Source organism: Rhamphochromis longiceps, linkage group LG7 (genome assembly GCF_057381845.1).
Source record: "Rhamphochromis longiceps isolate RC_006_pf linkage group LG7, R_longiceps_female_GT1.1, whole genome shotgun sequence".
NCBI classification, from domain to species: domain Eukaryota; kingdom Metazoa; phylum Chordata; class Actinopteri; order Cichliformes; family Cichlidae; genus Rhamphochromis; species Rhamphochromis longiceps.
Window position 1 is genome coordinate 4,016,848 of NC_140563.1, and position 27,444 is coordinate 4,044,291.

A 27,444-nucleotide genomic window follows, 5' to 3' on the forward strand; every position below is an offset into this window, starting at 1 on the left:
TATAGTTTTTACACAGCTGAATAAACGTCAAGCAGACAGCTGATTATCAGAAGTGTGAGATGCTCCAGAATTTACTCCGGTGTCCTGTTATATTTTAGATAGCAAGGAGTTTATTAAACTTCACCGAAACAATCTGCAAATTTCATTAAAATTTAATAAACTATCATCTTTTCTTTATTTTTAGTTAGCACATATCTTAAACACTTAAAGCTGTAAGCTAATGCTAGTTATATAAGAGCAGATGCTGCTGGTGCAATAAGCTGTACGTTTTACGTCCAATGGATCTGATTAGTCGACTAATCGCAAAAATAATTGGTGACTAGTCGACTATCAAAATAATCGTTTGTGGCAGCCCTAGTCACCGTGGAAAGCTACTTTAAATACATCACATTTACTGACTTGAATAGCAATCCCACTAAGCACAAGCATGCTGAGCACAAATATGAAAATGATGAGTCGCAGGGAAAAAAAAGGAAGAAGCATGAATTGTTGGTGTAACGATGCAAGTCTCCTGTCAAAATCAAGGCAGAGGGTTTGAGGCTACAGATCAGTGTGCTTATGTAAGATGCAGCAAAACTGGCTTCCAGATCTCTGTCAAAATATTGTGAAAATTCTGTACTTTTTAAAAGCTGTGAGACGGGGAGAATATTGGCCAAAACATCAGAGTGTTGGCTCCAGTTGTTGATGTTTTTTAGGATGCTTGTTGTTCTACTTCTAAAGTAATCAATGTCTGTTCACCAGATTCTGCCTCTGGCTGTCACCGGTCATTGCAGATTAAACCCCACTCATTACCACCCTTAACATATAAAAGGCTTTACAATCGCTGAATCAGGAGCTGCTCTTCTGAATGCAGAAACCGTGCTACTACACTACAAAGCATTTTCTTCCTGTACTACTTACTCATATCCCAATGAGCCCAGCAGCTACCCCCCCACCCCAAAAAAAACAAAACAAGTCTTCCTTTGCAGGCGAACACCGACCTAATAAAGATTCCTCTTTTTCTGTTTAACAGACGACACAGTATTGATAAGAAATACAGTGTTTACCTGTGGTTAATTATAGTTAAAGATAAATTCAATCAGTCGTTTTTGGAACATACATTTGAAAGATAACAAATAATGCATCCCTCAGATGGAATACCCACGGGTTATTTACAATGCAAAAAGAACCAGAACAGTACTTTATGCAAATAGCTGTGCACCGCCTGTGATGTTAACTCCCCCGAAGAAAAATATCCTACCTAGAGGATATTTACAATGCACGACAAGCTTCAGAGCATTAGCCTCAGAATTAGATTCAACAAAACAATACACTTAAACTTTGATTTACTGAGGCTCTTCTGGTGCTGTCAAGCAGCAGCTATTCTCAGCATCAGGTGCTTTTTATTAACACACCAACTTCCTCGAGACAACTGGGAGGCCAAGTCATGTCTTGTTTGACATCGTTTATGACTGTGCATCATCTTCTATTACTGGCTGAAAGCCCTTAGTCATCCTTACAGGGGGGTGCAGGGGGATGGGGTTCTGAACAACCCTTGGCAAATGATAGCTTGCTTTCATGCAATCTTGTAATTCCTCAACCAACACTTCTCTATACCCTTCTTAAAGCCCCACCAACCACCACTAACCTCTCCTCTTTTCTCAGCAGTTAAGGCTGGCTATGGGAGGTGAATAGGTGGTATTTCTGCAAATTAATAGCACTGAGGAACAGAGCTGGTAGGCTGGGGACCAAATCCCCATGGTTACCCTGGAGCAGCAACTGCCTTTTCTGTCTGGGAATAAGCCAACGGGGGACTTGAAGGAGACAAGATAAGTTAGGGGCGACATCAGTGAAGCACACCTTTAAATCACATACCTTAATCTAGTCACTGAGCAGTTTTAAGTTTTAAAGTGTGTGTGGCATTAAGTGGGAAACAAATTGGCATAGAATACTAACCATCCACTACTTCTTAAGTGCCCCTGAGCAGTTCACTCAAAGTTAATTTGTGTGTATCTGTGATGCCTGAACTTGTCCTTTCTCACCTCTCCAGTTGCATAACCTTGCTGTGATATTATGGGAACAATGGCTTAACGACAAAAGTCCCACACCAGCTAGAGTTCAAGAAAAAATCTCAACAGTAACAGGTAGTTATAACACACAAGCGTGACTAAAAATGCAACAGGCCAAGTGGGAATAATTACAAGCATCTCGGTTGTTAAGGACAATGTGTGGACATACAGCCTTAAAATAACAGATTTTATTTTATTTATTTTTAAAGGCTACAGGCCTGAAGCCATGTGAAAGATAGTGATCGCTTCTTTGAACCAGTGTCAGTCTATTGAGCGTTCTCAGTGGTTTTCACATGCAAAACTATGCAAGACTAAAAACCCTTCCTGAAATGTGACTAATGATTTATTTTGCTGACTACATCCCTAACTTTGTCCTGCTGGCACAAATATTATTGAGCTGTGGCAGCCCTCCAAGTCATTTTACAGATATCCAAGTTATATGAAGGCTGGACCTCTTGGAAAGACATGTCCTCGTTTGACTTGACCAAAAGGGGGTCATTTACACCAACTTTCTTTCTTAATCCACCTCACCACAAGTCATAGCCAGTGACCACCATCACTAGCTATGACTCATGCAGGTAGTGATGAACCAGCCTGGTCCCAATTAGTCCTTTCTCGGTTCTCCCAGCAGCTCTTACAAGCGCATTTCCCAGAGAAACATTTAACCCTCCCCTTACCTTTGACTTGACTCTCGTAGTCCGTGATAATTTCTTTATCCTTTTTGAACCTCGGTGTGGACATTTTCCGTCTTCCTATGTCCGAAACTTGTTGTAAACTTCTTGTATAAAGAAAAAAAAACTGTCAACAAGCGGGATCCTACAGCTACCGACGCATCCCAAACAACACGAGAAAAATGAAAGCCAGGGGAAGAAGCACCGAGATTTTTTTAAGTCTGCAGCGGGACTTGGAAAAAGGAGGAAATGTTTATCGCTTCATTGTTCTTCTTCCCTCAGGATACGCGGCGGATACACGGCTGGGCCAATGCGCAATCCTGCTCCAACCAATGAATCCTCTCAACTATCCGAGCAGTCGGCACAGCGCGACAGCGCTGCTGAAACCACAGAAGAAGAAGAAAAAACAATCGCGCAAGTTTAGGGTCCTTCCGGCAGAAGTAGTGTCAACAGCATGTCCGAAGGGCTTGGAAGTCGGCTTGAATGATTAAGAGTCTGCGCCGCTTTGGTGGTGGTTTCCAGTTTGAGACCCACACATCCACACGTCCCCCCCCCTATGCTCGCTCTCCCTCAACGCTTTCTCGCCCCCCACCCCCGACCCTACAACTCAACTCCCAGCAGGCGAAAAGGCAGACAGGGCAGGCAAGCCGACTGCAGCACGCAGCAGCTGGAGGTAGGAAGGACAGGGAGGGAGGGATCTCCACAGTAGTGGACATCCGCGCCCTGACGGACACTCCTGCTGCCAAACCTGAAGGCTTTTTGTCCTTATTAGGGACAAACTACTTATACGTAACTTGAAATAGACGTCACATTATATTAGTTTTTCATTCAATATTTTCTTTCTAAATCAAAATAAAACGACATTTTTAGGTTTTTTTTTTTTATTATTATTTACAGACATTGAGTGCTCTACAGGGTAGACTAAACGTGTGGCCGCACACCTGTGCACAGCTCTAGCTGAAATACAGCGAGAAACCCCATAATTCCTGGTAACGACCACGCATCAATATATTCTTAGCTAATATCGATCTGTGTCCTATACATCTCAAATACACTAGTTTGGTAGACATCCAGAAGTTTCTCCTTAGTTTTACGGCATGTTTCGTGTTTATTAGCTTATGTGAAAAGTAAGTTTCCCCACATATAAATTTTTTTTATCAACTTAAAAAAGCGTCTGCATTACATTTCACTGGAGATCATCGCATCCACTGACATTTAACTGGTCCACAGCGCCATCTGCAGGCACAATGAAAGCACAACCTCACATTTCTGTTCAGGACAATGCTCCATTTTATTTTACTGCACTGTCTTTAAAAAAAAAGAGAAAAAGAAATCCCCACACACATGCAGCACAGAACTGAAATAAATATAAAACAGCTGATTTTTTTTTTTTTTTACCACAAAGCAAAACATTTCATCCCAACCACATCCATTTGCAAGCAGCTCACAAAGAGAAAAGATTTCAAAAGGATATCAGGGTGTTAAAAATGGTGCAAACACATTGCAATCTCTTCTACACATATTATTTAGTGTTTCCTAAAAATCACAATAAGAATTACTTAAAAACACATAAAACATACTTAAAGTAAATTAAGGGTTGTTTTTTTAAAATGCAAAGGCAGTTCATAATCCTCTATCTCTAAATTCCTGTACATTCCACAGTTGTAAACATTTAGATGATGAATATACTTAAATATCACGAGGCCCCTTTCTGACTAGTAATGGCAGCTTTACAACTTTACTACACACATAAATTATTTTTTTAATAACCTGCGCCAGAATATTGAAAAGAACATCACCACTTTCACTATGTCAGTAGTACATCACATTTCTCCACAAACCATAAAATAAATAAAATCAGTTTTAACTGTCAACCACCCCGTTGATATTTAGAAGCACCACAGTCAGCCGTTTTTGAAGAAGGTCTCTTCGATGACCTCGGTGAACCTTTCCTTCATCTGCTGACGAAAGCTGGAATACCACTCCAGCAGCCTCCTCCTCCTGTCCACCCTCTGCTCCTGTGTCATCCCTCTCTCCCTCTGCAAGATGGCTGGGAGCTCCTTCCAGTCGCTGATGAAGATGAAGGGCGCCCCTGCAGCTTTTAGGAGTCGTAGCGGGGAGCTGGGCCCTGCTGCACAGCTCCCAGGTGTCATCACATCTTCCACCACGGGCACGGAGCCATAAGAGCAGGCCTCGTAGATGCGGTAAGACTCTGTGTTGATCCCAACTGGGCAGAGAGTGAGCTCGCTTTGGGCCAGAGCTGTCTGATAGCGTCTCAGACTGTCTGCTGTCTCCTGAGGGAGCCACCTGTGGCAGGTAAGAAGGGGAGATATTTCAGTCAACAGTTTAAGCTACCCCTATAAATATACAGAAATATACTATAATATTGTTCCATTTAATTTACATTTAGAACTCAAAGCTGTCTCACCTCAGCTCCATTTATTATTAAACAAGTCAGAAAAGTAAACTTAAATGAAGTGTTTCTTGGTACAAAATTGCCATAACCTAAATATAAGTGGAAAACTGAGCACGTGTCATAATTATCTATGCCTATATAATTAGGGCTTGATTATCTTAAAGGCTTAATTTTATTATTTACTTTCTTTATTTAAAAATGTATCTGAAAGCCTTAGCTGTTCACAGTAAAACCAGGGAACAAGTGTTTGTGTTGATGTGGCAGCGTTCAATGATTTAGCACATCAGTTTTTCTTGATATTAAAAGATTTAAACCAGCAATGGGATTTTCTTAGACGAATGGCTTAGATGAATTATCTGTAGGGGTACACACTGAATAAATCAATCATAACATAAATATTGCTAACATTAAAAATTAACAATTAAATTCTTTATCAGCCCTTAAATTAGCATTTATCTTGCCAGTTGTTTGATCTTCGCTACTGCGTAGATTACTGATGAACCGCACTGCACTGAAATGGACTTAAATGGCAGTGAAGACTTATTGCAGTTATTCTCCTTGACATTCCTTAGCATAATCCTCTTTCTTATTCATTTTTCTTTTTCTTTAAGGAGATTTTGGTCAGATTCAGTTGATTTGCCCTATATTTTGCCCACATGTGGATTAAAAGCTTAGGCCTCTGTGATGTCTAATTTTAACCAAAGTCGTTTGGTTCCCTAAAACTTAAATAAGTTTTGGATTTCACTATGCAAGACTAATAATTTGAAACCGCTTGACCATGAAGCTTACTGTAGACATTAATAGTTTCACAAAGATACACTAGGACGGCCTTAGTGGCAAGATGTTCTTTATACTATTCTAAATATCTCAACTTTTTGTCCTCTTGTTATAGCTGTGTTATAGCACAGTCAGCCAAAGTAAAAATAATCCAGCCAATAAAAAAACTAAAAGATTTTATTCTTTCAGATAAGGCAATGAAACAGGTAATAAATAGTGACTTACTTTTCCCTCCCAGTGGTGATGCAATCCTTTTCCAGGCCAGACTGTGTCAGAATATGCATGAGTGTTTCTCTGGAAGAATTTTTGTAAACAGTTCCTAAGAAATTGCAGAGGTATGGCCGGTTGGAGGTAATTAACTGGGCATTAGGCCTGATCATTGGAAACTGTCTGTATCTGTACAGAGACAAAATCGTGGCATTATATTAGACAGCGTTACTAATTCAAAGAGGAAACATGACACATACACACAAATTAGACAATAAGCGAGGACATACGTAGCAACACCAAGAGGCCACTGAAAGACATCCTTGTCATTGACCCAGGGGCTATCATACACTACAAACAGGAGGTCCACAAAGCCACCATTTCTCTTCAGATGTGGGCTGATCCAGTTGTTGTTGCAGTGCTCATTGCCCAGCAGAACCACAGCAACGTGAGACACTGTATTGGACTGAACCAGAGTTTGGACGTGCTCCAGCCACCGTGTGGAGTAAGTGACTTTTTGCTTTTCGCGGCCATTGAGAACCAAAACCAGACTATTCATGTCCAGAGGCACATGACCCTGCACCACTGCAGGACCTGTGTAGAAACTAGAGACAGAGTGATTTACTAGGATGGGGTCACATTTTTTTCAGTAAATATGTAATTAAGGCTCAAGTGCAAACTATATGTTTGTGCTTTTAAACTTTCTATCTCTGATCTGTTACCTGAAATCAATCTTCCCTGACTGCAGCTCCCCCTCTCTCCATTGTGCTACCTTGTCAGTGGGGTTGAGGGGGCCCTCTAAAACATGTTCCCAAAGGTAAAGCCCTGTAAAGAAAATAGATAGACGAATGACGGTTATTCTGTAGGCCTCCAGGTATGAGATAAAATATATGTAAAACCATAATATCTTGCCACAGAGCAAATTCTTTCCATTTTTAGATGACATCAAAACCTCCTTTCAGGCTGTGACACATTAGATCATGACCTACCTATTGCAGCTTTCCCCCATATCTGGACCTTGTATCTTTTGGGTTTGTTCTTGTCAATTTTACCCAGGTACTGTTTGAAGGCCTCTCTCTTTTTGTTCAAAGCAGAGTTGTACTCCACCTGTTCATCCTCCCACGGATTCCACTCATCAGCAACGTATGGAGCACCGCCATCCCTTACACCACCTACAAACCCAACACACCGTTATCTATTCAATTTTCTTTCCACGCGAAATTAAATAAATATAATTTTTAATTATCGGCTCCTGTTTTTAGGCGGCCCTCCTGCTCCGTGAAATTACCCGATTGTGCTCCCGTCTCTTTCTTCACCACCCTGTGAACGCGGGATAGTACTTTGGTGCTGAAGAAAACATTATACGCAGCATAGAGTGAAAACGCTACATATGCAAAAATAAGGAGAAGGAACAGCTTTCTTTTTGGTATTTTCATTGTTCTCCCCTTTTTTTGTCAGGTTACCATGGTGTATGTAGCTCCGTTTCTGTTGCAAGGACCCTTGTTTACATCACAAGGACCCTTGGATTTAGCTGACGGAGAAAAATGCCTGTACTAAAACATTTGTGTTTAGTTTGTAGGCTTTAGGGTCAAATTATCGTAACGTGTTAAAACCGACATTAAGTTGAAGAAGTCAGACAATATTTAATAACGATTTTTTTTTGTAGAGGAGAAAAAGAAAGACAGTTAGGTTAATGCGGAACTTTAAAAAGAGTTCGGAGACAGTTTCCGGTACAGAAGATTAGAGTGATACACACAAGTTACGTACCGGAGATTGTACACGCAAGGTCGTGTCCCCAACTGTGGGGTTGAGAAATCTTATCTTGGGCGAAAATGATGTCCATAACTGCTCGTCCCGGGGCTTTTCCCCCGTTTCTCCAGACAACAAAGCATGCACTAAAAACTTTGATGTCTCCGGGAGCCAAAGAAGTGGCCGTTGTTGCTGGTAAGGCCCAGTGACGAGCGTTATTAATGTTAGCCGGGGTTGCTAATGAGCCGCATGAGGATAAAAGGATAAAAAAAAACGCAGTACCGGCGTCTTAATTATTCTATAACATCTTAATGCTGTAAAATGTGAAACCTATTTTCGGAGGCTTCTTGAAAACTAATCGTAAACAACTTGCGATGGCTAGCAGGACGTTGGAAGGGTAATGGGCAATCTTTGACCTGACTGACAAATAGGACCCGAATAACAGCGTAGTGGAATAAGGAAAGATGACAATAGAAGGATCTAAAGAAATATAATATATATTTAAAGAATTCCATTTGCATGGAGGTGGTTACATAAAAGACATTTTTTTAAGCCTCATATTTGCACAGTTTCCAATTTGATAAATATGAACAATGGTGCCTCGGTTTTGTAGCAAAATGTGTTTATTTTCGTTGTTTTGTCAAAATATGAAGATGTCAGCCTAGATTTCTATTAGTTATTCTAGAAAGACCGAACAACCTGATGTTGTATAATTATCAGATTATCATATAATTCTAAATAAATGTTTCAAGCAGCTGTAGAGTCACAGTAATTGATTTTTTTTCCCTGTTTGGCCTTTCACCATGTCAGATTTTCACTAGAATGTTATCATAGCTTCAAGAATTTACAATTGTTTAGAATATTATGTGCATTATGAACATGAGGCTTACATTTTTAGTGTCACCACTTTTTTTTTTATACCTGTGTATCAGTTGACCTAATTTGAAATTCCTTTTTCATTTCACTTCCATTTTATATGTATTGCATGCATTCATATTGAAAGGAGCAGACCCTACAATATTAAAGGGAAAACCCCAACAATGAGACATGAGACAACAATCAGTATGTAAAGCATTTAGGCAAAAAAAAAAAACAACAACTCAATGTAACATTAAGAAAATGGAAGAACCAGGCTCAGTGAGCAACAACTACCCACTACAAAAAAGGAGAACACAAGGAGACGGCATAAAACACAGACTGTAAGACTGAAGTGATGAAGAAGTCCTCAGTGCAACATTGCCAGTCCACCAGCATGCTGAGTCTTTGAAGGCAAAACTAAGGGATGGTTTCACTTTTAGGGATCTTTAAGAACAACCATATAAAGAATTACAGTAGGTAGGTTAGTCTCAAAGTACCAAATGGCTGCAAAATTAGGACGTGTGGAATTTACAGCATGAGCTCAAAAAGTAGAAATTTAAAGATTTATTTTTGCCAAACCAAAGTCATTCAGTTTTTAGGGTCATTTGAATGCACCAGAAGTTATTGTCATTACAGTCAAATATGAATTAAGCCTCAAATTAAACAACACTTTTCTGAGTTGAGTTTTTGACAGAAAATGATTATTTTGTGAGATGTTGTATAGTTTACTATCTGTTTATTTATCTCCTGCCTGTGTCTTTGAAACGTATTTGTCGCTTCAGCTCCTGGAGGAGTCCGCCTTGCACACACAGACATCAAGATTCCAGACTTTTCAGACTACCGTCGGCCTGAGGTTATGGACCCCAACAAGTCCTCCCAGGAGAGCAGTGAGGCAAGAAGGGCATTCTCTTACTTGTTCACTGGCGCTACCACTGTGGTGGGAGTTTATGCAGCCAAGACAGTCGTCACCCAGTTCATCTCCTCCATGAGCGCATCTGCTGATGTCCTGGCCTTATCCAAGATAGAGGTCAAGCTGAGCGATATCCCAGAAGGCAAAAACATGACCTTCAAGTGGAGAGGAAAACCCTTGTTTGTCCGTCACCGTACAGAGAAGGAAATCGCCACAGAGCAGGCAGTGAATCTTGCAGAGCTGCGTGATCCCGAGCATGACAAGGATAGAGTGACCAACCCCAAGTGGGTCATCGTTCTTGGTGTGTGCACCCATCTGGGTTGTGTGCCCATTGCTAATGCCGGAGAGTACGGAGGCTACTACTGTCCCTGCCATGGCTCTCACTATGATGCTTCAGGAAGAATCCGGAAGGGACCCGCTCCCCTTAACCTAGAGGTTCCCTACTATGAATTCCCAGATGATGAAACGGTGGTGGTGGGATAAATACAGGAGCTTTGCCTCGGTTCCTCTCTGTAATATGTATTTTCTGATGGCTCCCTGAGAGAATTGGGGTTGTGTATTTACTAATAAAGAATATTATATCCAACTCTATTATTGAAATCATGAAAAATTATTTTCAATTTTAACTGGGTTATTTTTTCAGTTCATTATGTTGATATCATAAATCAATTACACATTAATACTGAATCTTAAAAAGAACTTAATCTACTTACACAAACAATTTTTCACCACTTTATTATTGGGCCAGTGACACAACAGTAGAAAAGCAAAGACAAATAGACCAGAAGAAAGTTTTTATCAGAAATGACTAAAGCAGGAATGAAACCATGTAAAATACAGAACCAAAACACCCACAACAGGTGCATAAAACTATATTTAAAAATACATATGCTTAAAAAATAACTTGATTCATTAGTGTGAATTTTAACCTGTACATACATTTAATTATCTGACAGCCAAATCTCTTATTAACGATGTCTGGAGAGACTTTCTTAAAGGCGATTCTTCATTCACGCTGATAAAGGGTTAATGGAGAAGGTGTATGTCTATAAAATAGAGCAGAATCAAAATAAAATGGACGTTAAATGGACATCTTTTTTGAACCACTACTCCACATGCTATATGCACATATTCACACATTCTATAGTCTATGTGTCTTATGCCTTTGGGCACTTTCACGTGAATAATAAGCACGCACACACTCTCACAAATGCTCTGGATGCACTAAGAGAAGCTTAGGGTTCAGTATCTTGCCCAAAGATCCCTCAACATACAGACTGGACGAGCCAGGATAAAATCACAGACCTTCAGATGACTAGAATCCTATGCCAACCCCAGCACGCTAGCTTAAGTGTGTTAGTACTAAGTTTAATAAAAGACAGATCTACAATGTTAATGCCCAGATGGATTCAATGCCAAGGAATAAAGACTGCTATGCCAAATGCCAAGTCCACACTGGTTTTATTTTTTATTCAAAGTGTACAATATGCTGTATACAGTTGCTGGCAAATCTGCTAAAATGTAAAAAGGCTGGTAATTGATGTAATTATATCAAATCTTTATATTACACAGCAGAATTTTGGCTTAGTTCACAATCCTTCTTATGTAAATAAGATAGTAGACTGGACAACATCACAACTCCATCAAACCTAAAATTCACTATGACTTAAAGCCAGACTTGATGATCGGTGCAGTTAAAGACAGAATAAATGGTACAATAAATAAGTAATAATTGCACTTATCAAAATAAATTACCCAGCCATACAGCTGTTTTCATCAACATATGTAACATTTATATCATACAGAATTTAATTAGGAGTCTTTTAAGTGTCAAAAAGTAGTTCACACTCATCAGAGAACATCCTCCTCTGCATTTAGGCTTCTGTGTCACAATATTGAAAGTGACTAATCAACATAGTGCACTTCTGCCTGGAGCTCCTTGGTGATGTATCCAAGAAGAGCAGCCGTAAGCTGCTGCTTCAGAGTTGCATTGCCCATGACTAGAGCAATCAGCTGAGCCAAATCAGTCCACTCAATGTCTCCCAGGATTTCCATGAGATCCTCATAAAGCTTCTGCTTTTCCTGAGGGCTGAGCTCCATTATGATCTGTGGAAGTGGTTTGAATTGACCACTGGTCAGCCAGCAGCCCAGAAGGCCTCCAGCAGCCCCTCCTACAGAAGATCAAAATTTCAAACTTTTGAGATAAACCAATAATGCTGATCACTCCAAAATAAACAGCTTAATTCCAATACATCAGCATTTATGATGAATCTATATGATTAGAAATGGTTCCTAAAGATAGAGGAACTGTTGCATTGTTCCACTCACCTACAGCTATGCCAAGAGGACCTCCAACCAATCCTCCAGCAAAGGCCAGCGCCCCAGCTGCTGCTGCTCCTTTCCCAGAACCTTTTACTGTGGTCTTAACTTGCTGATTGGTGGACAACTCACAACACAGCTTCATAACATCATCGATTCGTGGAGACATCCTGTGGATTAGATTTGCGATTCATAAAACAACTGCACAATTTAGACATTTTTGTTCAACATTTCAGCAACACAGGCCCATAAAAGTTGAAAGGATTTGAAATTGTGTTTTTATTTAGAATTGTTCCCTCATAATTTATTAAATACTTTCAGTTTCACAAGATTGGGTACAGCAGCAGCATTGCCAACATTTCAGCAGGTTATAATTGAAAAATAACTTCAAAATTAAATAAATGAACAAAATACCAACACAGCTTAGCTCATCTTAAATTCCACACATTACTTGCTAAACTTTAACAATAAAACATTTAACATTTTAAAAAGCTAAAATAAGAAACTTCAGACGTAATTAAATCAGTTCTCAATGAAAAAATAACATTAAGCTTAAAAATAAAACAGAACAAAGTTAAAGGTAAATATGAGACAATGAGTAGAAGTGATATAAATAGGTTAAAAAAAAAAATCAATGACCGGTATCTCGAAAAGCTAGGTCACAAAGGTCTTTGTTTTTAAAATGCTTTGCCTTTGTGTACACTCCAGATAGGTATGCTGACGTAAACGGTCATACTTTTACCGAGCATGCGCCCTCAGATTGACTCGTGAACCCATCATTTTTATTTCACTGTTAATAAGAGTCTGACACTTTTACTAAAATCAAAAAATTTTTACTGTCAGTTATTGTACGCGCTGATTTGTATAATTATATACAGAGTGATTTTAATTACAGTTAAATTCAGACTCTCGTCACAATAAATGGTTAAATAAACCATAATTACACATTGAAGTTTAGGAATAATAAAGTCATTAACAACTCAAACGGACTATTTGGGCTGTTGATAATTAATACATTTTGGTGAGTGTTCTTGTGTTATGAGACTTCTGGCTTAATGCAAGTTAAACTGATAGTATTATCTATCCACACAGCCGCAATTTAATCACCGTGAGCCCTTATCTCACTTCAACTGATGCTGAATTTGGCGACCTTTACTAAAAACAGTTTTTGAAAAAAACAAACAATTAACATTATGAATATTCTTCCCGCATGCTTTCGTATTGTTAAGGCGATCAAGCAATCAAAAGCTTCATAACAGACTGCGCAGCTCTGTCATTTCTGCAAAACGCTGTCAATTCAAATTAAAGCCATAGCTGCTTCACCATCCACAGTAAACGCTTGGCACATACCTTGCTGTCTATTCAAATCCTTATCGACATTTACTGGTCCTGTTTTTACTATGTCATTCTCATTATTTGTTGAGCTCGGCCGGGCTCCGCATGCGCCTCATGATATATGAAGCTTGCTGTATGACTCTTGCCGCAATGCCTGATGGGAATGCGCTGGGAAGTTGCATTCAAGTCCAAAAACTACAAACGTGTAAACCACATTTAGCCGAATTAAAATAGAGTGTTGAGCCTAAATTCCAATACAAGTTTCAGCAATGTATAATATTTTTAGACTAGCCTAAATTAGTATTGTTATATTTTTCTTACAAATTGTACATTTTAACAGCGTGTGAGTTTATAAATATAGCATATATGGCATCAAGCCATTATAACGTATTCTTAACTTAAATACGTTAAAATATCATTGGACAGTTGAAAATAGTCTTTGATTTTCAGGCCAAATAATCTGTGTTCACTGTGCTTTAAAGGATAAACTCTGAATTATTAGCCGTTCTTTTTTTTTTTTTTATAGCTTGTGTACACATTGTTTATAACTGGTGTTTCTCATATTTCCAACAGCAATTAAAAGCAACAAAAACAGACTATTTAATTCCTGCCACACAGGAAGGCTGGGAGCTTGGGGATAAATCATATTGTTGTTATCATATTAAATCAAACTCATTCAACTGCCGTGTTTGATTCGGTCGTTACTTCTAATACTTTTATAGGCTTTTATGTGATGTGTGTTTAAATATTATATGTAAATTTTCGTGCAGCATCGGGAAGGTGAACATGGGGAGGTTTGCACCTGCTGCCAGTTAAATAGTGCCTGAATGTGCAAATCTGTTGTGCTTGTCACTGTTTTTATATGCAGGTGGAACAACATCACCTCGCTTTAGATTGTTTACATCTGTGCAGACGTTCATATTTACCCAGAGTACACTGGGAGGAAGAACTGCATCAAGCTCGCTTCATTTGAAACCAAAACGGAAAATGCAATGTTTGACATTTAAAATAAAAGCATTAAATGAGAAAGGAAAGAGATGCATTAAATGCTAAAACTTTTGAAGTTCTCGATGAGTCATGGTAAAAATAAAGTACACACTTTTTAAATGTAATCATTTGTAGTCACAGGATGTGTGCGCCTCGCAATTATTAAGACTACCGAACTCAAGGTGTTGCAGTGGCCCAGTCGACCTCCATATCTTAGCCTTCCATACGCAAGCTGAATTACTTGTGTGAATCCAACACGGACTGATTTTTTAGCCTTACGAAAAACTTGCTGATGTGAAACTAGAGGATGGGCTTGAGAGTAGAAAGAAGCCACCACAAGGTGTGCACTTTGTTGTGACTGTAATTTTACCAGATTTATTCCTATTCACTTAGGTCCACCAAAAGTATAATTGTTTTTAGTTTTTTTTTCTTTAATTTTACGTTTTGTATTTGTTGCTGTTGTTGTTGTTGTTAATGCTAAACCAAGTATACAACCGAAGTCTTTTATTTTGAAAGCTCAGACCGGGACCACCCTGGAATAACCGTTGAGTTCTTGGAGTTGGACGGAGGTGCATGGCGCAGCGAGAGTGACAAGGAGTATTGGCTAATCTTCGGATATTCAGACTGTGGATATTTTTGGAAATCATGCAGAAATTCTGAAATGAGAGTGTGAGATGATATCACTTCCGAAAGTGTGGATAACTATCACTGACCCATTGATGAATACGAGCAGAACGGGTCTCAGGAATAGCTGCTGCTGCATTCATAAACACTTCTTTAGAACTCACAACAGCCCTTGAGCTTTGTTTTGGGGTCACGAAACACCAGAAATTTATTTTGTGCAAGTGGGTTGGCAATGGCTGAAAAGGGTCAAGTGGATATAGAACACCTCGGCGGAGTTATCAGGCTCCGAGAGGAGCACGAAAAGGTAATATCACCAGTTGTCGCGAAACATTTTGCTGGCTAGTATGCAACGTTAGCCAAGCCACCGTCAGCCACTGGGCACATGGTGCACCGGGGAAGGTCTTGGAGCCACTTGCTGGGACTTGCTGAAGTACCTTTTACTGCAGATACACACATCTGTGCCATTATTGTTTCACAGGTTACACAAAGAGTGTTTGTTGTTTTGACTTTCAGTTTTCGAGAAGCTTCCTCCTTCTGCGCTCACATGTTCAAGTTTAAATGTTGTAGGAGGGCGTGCTCAGCTAGGTTCGTTTCTTGGCATTAAAAAAAAAAAAGAATTTTATACCAGTGCTGTTTGCTTCTTTACTTTGGGAAGTAAATTTCACCTAGATACAAAACCACTGTGTTTTTATTTCATTTTTTTTGCTTCATTTTTAAATTATTAATTTTGTGTTTGTCTCGTCCTACTTCCTCGGAGTTGCTGACCTACTTCCCTGTGTGTGATGATTGTCAAACTATTATTACATATAAATTCGTGCCTCTGGGCAGTTGTGTCTGCAGCCGGGGTAAAGTAAAAGCCTCGGTGAAATGAATGTTTTATCACAGATGATTTAAATGTTTTTAAAAAAAATTTAAATTTTCCACCTGGAGACTGTGTAAGTTGCGTAGATTTATCAGCTTGATTCTTACTAAAATTATTTGTCCTGAAACAGGTGGTGAAAGACTGTGAAAGTCGGATTCAACACTGGTAAGCATGAAAGCACCAATGAACTTGAGCACAAAGTTGGTTGTTTTTAAAATATGCTTGCATTAACTGAGTACACTGTGCAGGTTCTTCATGTTCTAATATTCCTTCAGTGTAGTTTTGAAGTTTACTATATCAGGTTTAGACCTCCCCATTTTTTTTTTGCCCTATTTTGCACAAACATGCTGTTATAACCAAAAATAGATTCTTTTAGGGTCATCAATACTTTCTAAATTGACAGAAAACGTCAGTTGCTTATCAAGTTTGTGCACACCCACACAGTGATATTCTTTTATTTCCTAATGAAGTGTTTGACCTTTGCTCAGGTTCCAGCAGGCCCCATTTCACAGCACAGATTTTTGACTTTTTATTGTAGGTGTTACTGTTAGTGTTGTCAACAGCCCTGGAGTATTTAACAATAAACAGTGCCTGTGATGCAAAACAGCAGGTTAGTGACATGGAAACACCTTAACAGAATTGGGTTAATAAAAAGAATGATTGAAGTATTATCAGAGAAGTAACATGTCAGGGAGGGTGGCTCCATCTCATTTCTCTTACTTAATACTCATCAATCCTTGCTTGCTATGACCTGTGGGTCTACAAGGACAGACTTCACTCTGATGTGAAATCAACAAGTTTAGATTTATTTGTTTAGCACAAATTGTGTTGCAACAGTAGGGCTGCACGATTTTGCATAAAATGAGAATCACGATTTTTTTGGCTTAGAATTGAGATCACGATTTTCTTTTCCAGTATAAATATTTATTGCACTTATTAACTGCACATCAACTTCGTAACAGTTGAGACTGAACATAAAAACAATAAATAAACATAAAAACAACAAATGTCTCACGTTTTGTTGTTGCCGCAAAATGTTGTACTGCTTGAAATTCCGTCTCCACCGTTGCTCGACACTGCGTGTATAGAGCAGGTAGTGCAACAATAGAAAAATAACACAGCACTGTGTAGCGTTTGTCTAGGGCAGGGGTGTCAAACTCAAATACACAGTGGGCCAAAATTCAAAACTGGAACAAAGTCGCGTGCTAACGTTAATATTTATTGAAATATATTTATTCCTCCAGATATAAGAATGAATCTTTTCTTATGGACTCAAACACGTTTTGCTGAAAAACTGAATATGGAACAAGCAAAGCTTAATACTAAACAATATATATATTAGCTGTATAATACCAGTAGGCCAGCTCTGATAGTAATTTGGTATGGCTTCGCGGGCCAAATGTAAGTAGGCTGCGGGCCAAATTTGGCCCGCGGGCCAGAGTTTGACACCTATGGTCTAGGGTGTTGATCATTTTCCTAAATCCCTCGTTTTGCACAGTGTTGATGGGAGCCAGGTGATAAGTAATAGCCGCTAATTTCTTTGTGCCTGCGGGAGGTCGACGGGTATAGGGAAGCGCTGTGTAAGGTTCCCGTTATTGGTGTTTGGGTGGTTGACCGGGACGGATTTTCTCCTGTCACTTTCTCGTCATCCCTGATGTGCTAATTTTAGCATCACACGGCACAGCTTCTGTATCACGTGGTATAAGGCTCCGCCCTTGTCATTTGTTGAGCAGGAAGAGTGAGCGCTTGTTTTCATGCAGAGTACGTCCCGGATCAAAATGCGGTACAATCGTCGTCGTCTTTTTTTTTTCTTTTTTTTTTTATCGTTGTCATTTGGAAATGAGATCACACATAAGTATGAATCGAGATCGCGATTTTCTAACGATTAATCGTGCAGACCTGTGCAACGGCACAGCTGATTAAAAGAAAACTGGCTTATTTTATTGAATGTGCACATGCAAGTAGTTTACAAAAGGGAAACATGCAGAGATGCTGTATATGGACAAAAATACTGGGCCACTTACACATTACACTACAGGAGCTGCTCAGCCATAGAAACCTGTGCCATGAAGCTCCGAACGCACAGCTTTTGTGCTGATCTTAATGCCAGAGGAGGTCTGTAGCTGCTGAGTCGGCAGAGTGATGACGACTTTTGTCTACTATGCGCTTCATTACTCAGTGTCCTCTCTCTGAAACTTTACATGGTCTGCCACTTTGGATCCCGAATGCTTTTACTCTAGTAGGAAAGACATTTATTGACAGTACCACGCTTGAATTCAGTGAAGTCTTTGGAAAGACCAGTTCTTTCACAAATGTTTGTAAATGCATGTTTAGGTGATGGATTGTAAGTACTTGAATTCAAAAATTTAAAGGTGTGTCCCAGTATTTAAGTGTATATAGTACATTTCACATTGCAATTTGTCGTATTTGAGGAAGTTACTACTTTGTTTCAGTGGCAGTAGTCTGTTTTTGTGCCTTGTTATACTACAGGCATTTTAAGCAGACATAGATTAGCAGAGCTGCTAACAAAAAAAAGATGCTGAAAGTATTGCTGCATTTAAGAGAATTGACATGTGGTGTATGCACAGAGAGACATTAAGAGATAGTAGAGCTCTTAACAGACAGATAAAAACACCTGTGTGAGTGGACCATGACTGTGTAGGGGCTTCACTGCAGGGTAGATTTGCTACAGTAAGTGCATTTCCATTGATTCTAAGTAGGGGGTGTTAGCATCAGTGTTTTAAGTATTATTGATTAAAATAAGAAAAGTGCATGTAGGTTTTGTGTTATTACATTTATTTTGCATTATGTGTAAAATGAAAGAGAGTACTTATTAGGGCTGGGCGATATGACCCAAAATTCATATCTCGATATTTTTTAGCTGGATGGCGATATAAGATATATATCTCGATTTTTTTTTTTTTAAGCCATAAAGTAAGAACAAAAAGAGAGTTCTTAGTCAAAGCTGTGTCCCAGATGTCACACAGGCACTTTTATTAACATACAGCACAGATGTACATGAAAAATTACTCAAAATTAAATTATGAGAATTCATTAAATAATAATGCTCCATAAATAAAAGAAAACAAGGTTGTTTTTGTGCTAAACAAAGAGCTCACAATTGTGCAGTCAAAATGTAAACTAAAAGACGCTGAGCGTAATAACAAAGACAGATTTCACAGCTGCTCTGTTCCCAAGTTTTACTGTGTGACTGACAGCCTGGAGTTTGAAATCCGCTTCATAACCACCTCTCTTACAGGTGCCATTTATGGTCCTTATACACACACAATACGGTAATATTACGTTGATGCACAGTACGTATCACTCCGCGAAGCTCCTCGGTAGCCGTAATGCGCCGACAATCTATCAAGCGGTGCAGCTCCGTAGCTTACCAAAGTCGTACTCAAACATTTTTGACAGATTGCTGAGCGCCGTGTACCACATAAAATCGGTTCGCGGCCATCAAGCACAACCAGAATTCATACATAAGGCGCGCTATCAACTTTTGAGAGAATGAAAGGATTTTAGGGTTAGCGCTGTTAGCTCGTTAGCATGTTTAGCTCGTTAGCACGTTGACGCCGTCCAGCCCCACGCATGGGGCGATGCGCAGTAACTCGTTAACGGAGATTTGCCGTGTCCGTCTTGTCGCTGCCTGCACGTGAAGCGATGGGGGAGGAGGGGGAGTTGTCTTCAGTGAAGGCGAGGCGGAGTAACGTTGCGTAGAGACAAAAGTGGACGAAAGAGAGGCAAACTTGCGGCTCCACAACTATAATTATAACGTAACATAGACTATATCGATATAAAGGATATTGTCACATCTTATATCTCGTATAAAAATATATCGATATGTTTTAAAAACTCGATATATCGCCCAGCTCTAGTACTTATCAGTAAAAGGGCAATAAAACATTTTCTTTATAACAGATGTGTAAACATTGTCCTGTAAGTCTCGACAGACTCACACAGGTGATTTCATTTCCACTGACTAGAGCTTTTAAGACTATATGGGCGTGCATAGAGTGTGATAAATATCTTCCTCATGCTCCTATTAGCATTCACGGACCTGACGTGAGATAAATCCCCTTTTTGTTATTATTGATACATTAATCCAGTCCAGTTACACACTATTCAGTGTAGTTTCTCTCACGTTTCTTTTACACAAGGGTCTGATTTGGCAGAATATTTGCCTATTCCCAAATTAAAAACAAAAAAAGTAAGTAAATTCAAAAGAAGAAGCATAAAAATATCGTAAAATATGCTGAGGCCACTGTATTGCACTGTGAATCTAAAGCTCCCCTCTCAATGTCTTTATTTATTTTTAAATTCACCACTGCTGAAAATACTCTTTCTATCCTTCCAACACAGTGAGTGAAGTGTGTGTGTGAGTGATCTAAAATAATAGACAGTGTACGAGAGAGGTGAAGAATAGAGTACAGACATGGTGGAGTGGATAGAGATGAGTGCCAGGGGTGATTTGACAAATGGATAGAAGAACGAGGGAAAGGGAAGGCTTACAAGATGGTAGTGAGACCTGCTATGATGTATGGTTTAGAGGTGTTGCTACTGATAAAAAGACAGGGGGTAGAGCTGGAGGTGACAGAGTTGAAGATGCTCAGATTTCTGTTGGGAGTGACCAATAGGGATAGAGATTAGGATGTTGGCAGGACAGCTTAGGAGACAAAGCTAGAGGTGTAAGGTTGAGATGGTTGGCTTTTTTAATCATAGCTACAATCTGTACACTACCATGGTGGTTTTTAAGTCAAGCGGTCAGTTGTTTTTATTTAATTGCTTAAGATTTGCAACCATTTTTATACACACTCCCCCATTTTCAGAGGCTTAAAACTATTTGCACAAACAAACATACTTGTAAATATAAGGATCTTTTTAAATACTTGAATTAAAAAATCCTTTCCAGTCAATGTCTGTCGAAGGACATCATAAAGTGCTGCTCGGTTTTCATGCAGCCACCTTCATTTGCTGCTGCTTGTTTGTTTTTTGGGGGTCTCTCCGCCCTCAGTTTTGTGTTCAGTTTGTGAAAAGCAGGATCTGCTGGGATGAGATCAGGTGACCGACTTGGTCACTGAAGAATATCCCATCTCTTTACTTTGATAAACTCTTGGGTTGCTTTTGCAGTTTGCTTTGGATCATTATCTGTTTGCAGTGTGAAGCACCTTCGGATCAGCATTTGGTTGAGTCTGAACAGAGAGTATAGCTCTGTACACTTCACAGTATGTACTTCTGTCAGTAGTGACATCATCAGTAAACACTCCTGGCCCAGTTTCACTGGCAGCCATATGTGCCCGTGCTATAACATTGTCTTCACCACGTTTGAGAGACAATGTCGTGTTCTTCAGCTCATGGGCTGTTTCTCTCCTCCTCCATACCTTTTGCTTTCTATCATTGTGGTAAAAGTTAATCGTGGTTTCATCGGTTCAGTTTTTTTTTTTCCAAGAACTTGCAGGGGCTTTCACATGTTTTCTCTAACGTGTAATCTGACCTTTCTGCAGGCCAGATTACATAGGTTCATTTTGTTTGTTTCCCAAGAAGTAGATTCTGTTTTAAATCATTCATTCAAGTGACTTCTTTAGTCTCAGCTGACTGCAGGTTTCCCCACCCTTATAAACAGTACCTTTGAACAATAGGCTTTGAGGCCAGCTTCTTGATCATTGTTTGTTTGTTTTTTAACCATAACAATGGCCTTCATTCATCAACATCTCCTCCAGTAAACAGCTGCTAAATCCAAATTAAAAGCTTATAATCAACTAAAGATCTTTTATCTGTATTACTTGTCATGACATAAGGGAACAGGCTTCACCTGACAGTCAGTCTGCTTCTCAGTTAATCCAACTGCTTGGAAACCAACAACTTATGGATGTAACTGCATACAAAGTTCATAAATGTAAAATTCCTAAATCCTACTGAAAATGCATTACAAAAGCTACAAAAAAGTACTGTTGCCTCCATTGCTGTAGCTGTTTACTAATTGGATTTTAAAGTGCTCATTAAAAAGTTTGGTTTCAAACGTTTGATTGCAAGAGGAGAGTGTAAAGGAGAAAATACTCTTCCAACAGATGACTGGAGGGATTTATTACCCAGTATGAGGGGGCTGTTGGCAGCACTGTGCTTTCAAATGGGAATATAACACTTGCTGTAAAAGGCATTGGAAGCTGAGCCTGATTCAGTAGTTTATGTTGAGGATGCTGTCATAAAGCTTTGGTAGCTGTGGTCCATTTACAAAGTGGTCAAGTGATTTTTGCTGAGGGGATTTTTTGTTTCTGCTGTCTTTGTTGTATAAATATGATAAGAAATTTTAATTAGCTGGTCCTTTTTCTTCTTTCTTTCTTCCTTCCTTCCTTCCTTCCTTCCTTCCTTGGTCAGTTTCTCTTCCTATAATTCCTAAGGTTTTACAATGCCCAGCAAAAAATAAGTAATAAGAATAAGTAAATGAAAAAAACAGTGACATCTTGAGACTACTTTAGCTGCTATGCCACATTTGCCCTCCCCAAGTGGAAAACAGGCGCTCCCCCTTTACTCCATTGTTTGCTTCCCATTGTTTAAATTTTGACTTATCCCAAATATGACAAACACACCAAATTAGACAGGATGGCTTCAGAGAGCTGTGGTTTCATTGGAGAAACCTTTTGTTTGCAGGAAGAAGGTGTCGGGTGACTATGAAGCCCTGAATGACCGCCTCAAAACTCTGCCAGATCAACTGTCATATGACATCATGGTGAGTGATGACCTTGTTTAAAATACAGAGGAAAGGAGAGAATTCTAAAATACACAAAAGTTCACTCCTATATACGTTTTACTCCTTTATTTGCGTTTGCTCTACCTGTTTGATTTGACCTGTTTCCCTTTTCTTTTCTTTTTTCTTGCGCTCTGTTTTTCCACACGTGCAGGTACCATTTGGCCCTTTGGCCTTTATGCCCGGAAAGCTGGTACACACCAACGAGGTCACAGTGTTGCTGGGTGATAACTGGTTCACCAAGTGCTCTGCCAAGCAAGCTCAAAAAATTGTTGATCACAGGATGAAATGTGAGTATTTTCCTTAAACTATGTTTTTTCACTTCTCACTGAATACTTACCGCGTGACATTAACATAATCTGTTAGTGCTGCTTTTCATCCAGCAGAGGGCGCAAGTGCATCATATCAACATAGCTCGTCTGAACAGATCCTTGAAGGAAAAACTTTAAACCGTGTAACGATTCACCACAGCAGTCATACGTATGCAAAGATGCTACAGCTGTTGGACGTTTGTCATAGCGGGTTGCCGACACATTCGACGCGCCTTTATTTCAATGTGCAGTGTTTGCAGGGCTCATGGACTGCGCAGCTTTTGCGTTCATTCAGGTCACCGCTGTCGCTGCTTAGGCTGTGAACCGTGGGATAACAGCTCCTACCTGTTCCTCTTTTCTGTGGTCAAATCGGGCCCTGTTACTGCAGCGGCTTTGTTCGATCTCACATCAGTTGTGTGCAGCTTTGCTTCCCTGTGTGTGTTAACCCCGCTGCTCATTTCTAGCTCTGAAAATCTCATATCAAGTCAAATGGGCCCAAGTAACGATCTCTGATGTGAACATTATTAGAATGTTTAGTGAAGCAGAAATGTGCTGCCACAGCCCCATCCGCAGCGCCACCCCCAACCCCCCCCGCTCTCGTCCTCCCCCATCTCCTGACCCTGCCCACCCTGCTATTACAGAGCTAAGTGCTGTAATACAAACATAGCTAGCTGAAATGTGTCAGACAGCGGCTGAGTTGTCAGGCCTTCTGTGTTTGACCTTTCCTCACTTCCAGTTGATGCACTGACTGGAGGGGCTCCCGATTGCCATGGAAACAAGGGCCCTCTGCTGCTATTAGTGAAAGGGCTTAATTGTTGTGAAGATTTAATGATCCGGAGTAGTATTCAGGGCAGAAGATATTATCAACTGTTTGTGTCATCATTTTTCATTTTTTTTCTCTTCACAACTTGTTTAGGATTTTAACTCTTTACAAGCTGGTTGTCTTTTTCCTTTTTTTCTTTTTGAAGCGTTTCATTGAAATCTGCCTGCTGTCTCTGTGTCTTTTTTCGGCACATGTGGCTCTGTCAGTTTGCCCTCCTAAGTGCACAGTTTAATGAAAATGCATCTGCTGTCTACAGATGTGAAGAATGAACTAGATGGCCTGTCCAAGACGATAAAAAACTTTGAAGCCAGAGTTGGGTTTGCGAAGAATTTGGAAACCATCTCTGCTGTATGTTGCATTACCAACAAGTTGTCTCACACATAAGTTATTGTGCAAGTCATAAATGGGGGCAAAAACATTAACTGTAGTGTTCTTGTTCTTTTAGAGTAAAGGCGACTATGTTGACATCAGAGAGGAGGTTGGAAACAATGACTCTGTTGTCACCAAAGGTATCTTTGTCAGCCTTTCTTCTGACCTCATTTCACTTGTGCATCATGGCCGCAGAGAAAGCAGTGTAGCTTTTCACCTATTGCTTAATTCTACACCAGAATTAAATTCATATGTAGGCGTGAATAGTTTAAAGGTTTCTTTTTCTGTACGCTTTAACAGGAAAGCAAAGAATGGCTCACAAGCCAAACTCTAAGCCCAAGCAGGATGTGTTTTTTGATTTTAAAGAAGAGGATGAGGAGAATGAGGAAGAAAGCAGAGATAGTGGAAGCAGGAAATGCATTATGACTGAGGAGGAGCTATGGGCTAGATTGGATGAACTCGAGAAGCTGGAGGAGCTACAAGATGAGCAGGACAAGTATGTGAAGATACTTTTCTGTTTTTGTATGAGGATCAATAATCCTGCTCTTTCTTTGTTCTTTTTCAAAGTTAGATGTTTTGGTTTTTTCCCCTTCAGATTATCTGATAATGGAGACATGAATGGTGAGGACACATCATCCTCTTCCTCAGAAGAGGAGAAAGATGCAGATGCTGCGACTCCAGTAAATGGGCTGAGTTTGAAGCCAGGTTGGAGCGCGCTGCCTTCCAGCACAGCACCACTCAGACAGGACAGGAAAGAGGAAGAAGACTTTGAGGAGGAAGAGGAAGCCAACTGTTTGCCTACTATCTACTTTTCTCACACAGTCGAACCCAAGAAGGTTAGAGCAATGAATAAGTTAGAACATCTGTGAGTCTTCTGTGAGTTTTCTCTTCATCTTTCCATGTGTCTGCCTTTTGCATCAGGTGAGAATAAATACAGGCAAAAACACCACACTGAAGTTTAGCGAAAGGAAAGAGCAGAAGGAACACTCGAAGAGGAAAAAGAAAAATGGCCACAGCAATGGACATGCTCATCACGAACTTCACAAAATCACAACACCGGCAGACCTTTACAGGTAAAAATATTGCAGTTAGACTTAATGAACAAATGAATTTTGCATGTCTAAAACTGAAATGTGGCCATAAACAGATTCTGGTTTGAAGTATGGAAAAAAAATTGGCCACATTGTATTTTCAGTCCCATTACCACACGTGTATAAAATCAAGCAATACAAACCAGTGAAGAAATGGGTCACTCTAAAGCACTCACTGTTGAGTGCTGTAATAGGTTTGGGGAAATTTCTTCCCTCTCTTCCTGATCAGCTGCTAGTGGCATTACTGCAAAGTAGAAGCACTGAGGAGCTACACCAACTCAGTCACTGTTATCTCAATAACTGAATGCTGGCATTGAGAGCATATTCATAGTTGGCAACGCTGACTCAGTAACGATGGAGTTATAAACCTGCTTTTGCATTAACATCAGCAAAATAACGTGTCCCAGGAACTTTTGAGCAACTTCTGTGGATGTAACATTTTGGTGGCCCAGTACTTTTTTTCATATACTTCATGTTTAGCTGCTTTGACTGGTGAAACTGGACTCTTACTTTTTTTTTTTTTTTTTTTAATCAGGTTGTTTGTAGATGTGAAAAATGGGGAACCCATACCTAGGAAGTCCATACTGAAGTCACGCAGTCGAGAGAACAGCGTGTGCAGCGACACAAGTGAGAGCAGCGCTGCAGACTTTGAAGAGCGCAGAATTATGGGACGCAGCTTCAGTCACGACGAAGCAACGCACAGCGACACCAGCGATGGCATCACAGAAGAGGACAGTCCCACAGCAGTGTTGCTGCAACCTCCCAGCAGATTTGAGGTGAAAGAGAGCTGAATGCTTCAAAGTATTCACCTCAGAGTAAATGTAACATTTAGAAAAGTTTCAGCATTGAGTTTGTTGTTTTTACACTCTTCGATTAAATGTATGGTCTGCATGATTCAAAGTTACTGCACTTGTGTTATTTCTTTTTAAGTAGTGTCCCGGCTTTAAGTTGGTTTAGTATTTGTTACCTGAACACGTTTCTTTGTATAGTTCTTAATCTCATTTTGGTGTGAAAGATTCTGCAATATATCCGAGCACAAATATATGAAAGTGTGACGCAACATCAGTTTCCTTACTGTTGTTTCTTTTTTATTTCTCTTTCTCAGGCTTTTTCAGGTACAGTTATAGAAAAGGATCCAATGCCCTCAGCTGTCCCTCATCTGACCATCTCTCCACCAGCTCTGCCAACAATACTGGAGAGGAAACAGGAGGAGGTGGCGCCTGATGTTGCCCCACCCCAGCAAGCTCCGAAGAGGGTGTCAAAGTTCAAAGCTGCCCGATTGCAGCAGAAGTGACTGTTAAGAGGCAAATATTCAGCTTTTACATGAACATCTTTTGTGAAGCCTTTGTTTCTCTCTGGTAACTGAACAAAAAACAAACCACATGCTCATTTCTTTGCACGCCTTTCATCCACTGATTTCTGTTTCTGTCTGTGAAGTAGAACACTTAACAAATCAGCCTTTGCGTAACACTGCTTTTTTACGGTTTATTGCAGCCTCTTTTGCTTATCTGCTTTAAAAGACATTCTTCTTTTAGTCTTGTTTAAGACATTTGCAGTCTGTCATACGTTTACCTGTCTACTCTTCTGTTGATCTGTGATATCGCCAGGTTAACTCCGACTGTAGGCTTTGCCACATAAGATGAGTTGCCTTTTTTGTTTGTTTTCCCCTAGTATTGATTATTAAACAGAATCAGGTCTCGTTAGCTCTCATTTTACCCTGTCTTGACCTGTCCTACTGAATGTATGTATTCCTTTGTGACAAGCTTTATGTAAAACAGAAAAAATATTGATGGAAAGTAAAAGAAAAATAAATGATTTTGACTACAAGTCTTGATTTCTCTTTGTTCCATAAGAGAAAATAATTCTTACTCTCCTACACAAGGAGATGGATCTATATTTCATTTATGGTCTGCTGACAGGGCTTTATTGTGTTTCTCAATATCTTATACCAAAACGTTTTTCTCCAGTTGTTGTTGCACACAGCACAGTAATAATGGGTAATAATATTTTAGTTTTTTAAATTTTTTGCCTGATGCCTAGTGTAAATTGTTTCAGTCTTTAAATAGCTGTTACTAGACGCTGAGATAAGGCTTTTATGAATTATTGTTACTCTTAGTGAATTTCCTGTTATGCAGTGGAATTAGAAGAGCTAAGTAAAGCACCATCTGCCATCGAACTTTCTAAGGCAGCAATAATGCTTCATCAAATCTGGAAGTTAATTGAAAGCAAAATGGCTCCTCCTGTTAGTAAAAACTCAAGTCCTAAAGGAAGAGAAAGAATTCCCAAGACAAACAAATCGAGGATGTTTTGGGTGCAACACCAACATTTCACTGCTAAAG

At 39.7% G+C, this 27,444-nt stretch overlaps 5 protein-coding genes across 9 annotated transcripts in view; 2 read left to right on the forward strand and 3 right to left on the reverse strand.

Moving 5' to 3' along the window:
- Window positions 1–3,284, reverse strand: part of srgap1a (SLIT-ROBO Rho GTPase activating protein 1a) — an 80,582-nt gene extending 77,298 nt beyond the window's left edge. For 3 of the 5 annotated variants that reach the window (XM_085411695.1, XM_085411694.1, XM_085411692.1), the window contains exon 1: window positions 2,726–3,283. In XM_085411695.1, coding sequence (XP_085267821.1) covers window positions 2,726–2,789 — 64 coding nt within the window. In that variant the 5' untranslated portion in view covers window positions 2,790–3,283. Of the gene's footprint in view, window positions 1–2,725 lie in introns of all 5 variants that reach the window. The other 2 variants (XM_085411693.1, XM_085411696.1) reach the window with 1 other exon arrangement.
- Window positions 3,285–3,641: 357 nt separating this feature from the next.
- rxylt1 (ribitol xylosyltransferase 1) lies at window positions 3,642–7,631 on the reverse strand. Its single transcript, XM_085411697.1, has 6 exons — window positions 7,408–7,631; window positions 7,109–7,291; window positions 6,842–6,944; window positions 6,410–6,724; window positions 6,138–6,308; window positions 3,642–5,026 (listed from the first exon to the last, which is right to left on the reverse strand). Exons 1-6 carry the CDS (start codon window positions 7,553–7,555, stop codon window positions 4,624–4,626), a joined length of 1,323 nt encoding a protein of 440 aa, XP_085267823.1. The 5' UTR covers window positions 7,556–7,631; the 3' UTR covers window positions 3,642–4,623.
- Window positions 7,632–7,856: 225 nt separating this feature from the next.
- On the forward strand, window positions 7,857–10,227 carry LOC146664533 (cytochrome b-c1 complex subunit Rieske, mitochondrial-like). Its single transcript, XM_085411698.1, has 2 exons — window positions 7,857–8,063; window positions 9,509–10,227. The coding sequence occupies exons 1-2, from the start codon at window positions 7,952–7,954 to the stop codon at window positions 10,117–10,119; spliced, it is 723 nt and encodes a 240-aa protein (XP_085267824.1). The 5' UTR covers window positions 7,857–7,951; the 3' UTR covers window positions 10,120–10,227.
- Window positions 10,228–11,078: 851 nt separating this feature from the next.
- Window positions 11,079–13,437, reverse strand: LOC146664534 (protein C19orf12 homolog). The gene is made up of 3 exons (XM_085411699.1): window positions 13,306–13,437; window positions 11,965–12,125; window positions 11,079–11,807 (listed from the first exon to the last, which is right to left on the reverse strand). The coding sequence occupies exons 2-3, from the start codon at window positions 12,122–12,124 to the stop codon at window positions 11,542–11,544; spliced, it is 426 nt and encodes a 141-aa protein (XP_085267825.1). The 5' UTR covers window position 12,125; window positions 13,306–13,437; the 3' UTR covers window positions 11,079–11,541.
- Window positions 13,438–14,828: 1,391 nt separating this feature from the next.
- uri1 (URI1 prefoldin like chaperone) lies at window positions 14,829–26,920 on the forward strand. The gene is made up of 11 exons (XM_085411700.1): window positions 14,829–15,205; window positions 15,894–15,928; window positions 22,415–22,493; window positions 22,666–22,801; window positions 23,902–23,993; window positions 24,091–24,154; window positions 24,315–24,510; window positions 24,610–24,850; window positions 24,936–25,087; window positions 25,641–25,881; window positions 26,211–26,920. Exons 1-11 carry the CDS (start codon window positions 15,134–15,136, stop codon window positions 26,397–26,399), a joined length of 1,497 nt encoding a protein of 498 aa, XP_085267826.1. The 5' UTR covers window positions 14,829–15,133; the 3' UTR covers window positions 26,400–26,920.
- Window positions 26,921–27,444: the final 524 nt, after the last annotated feature.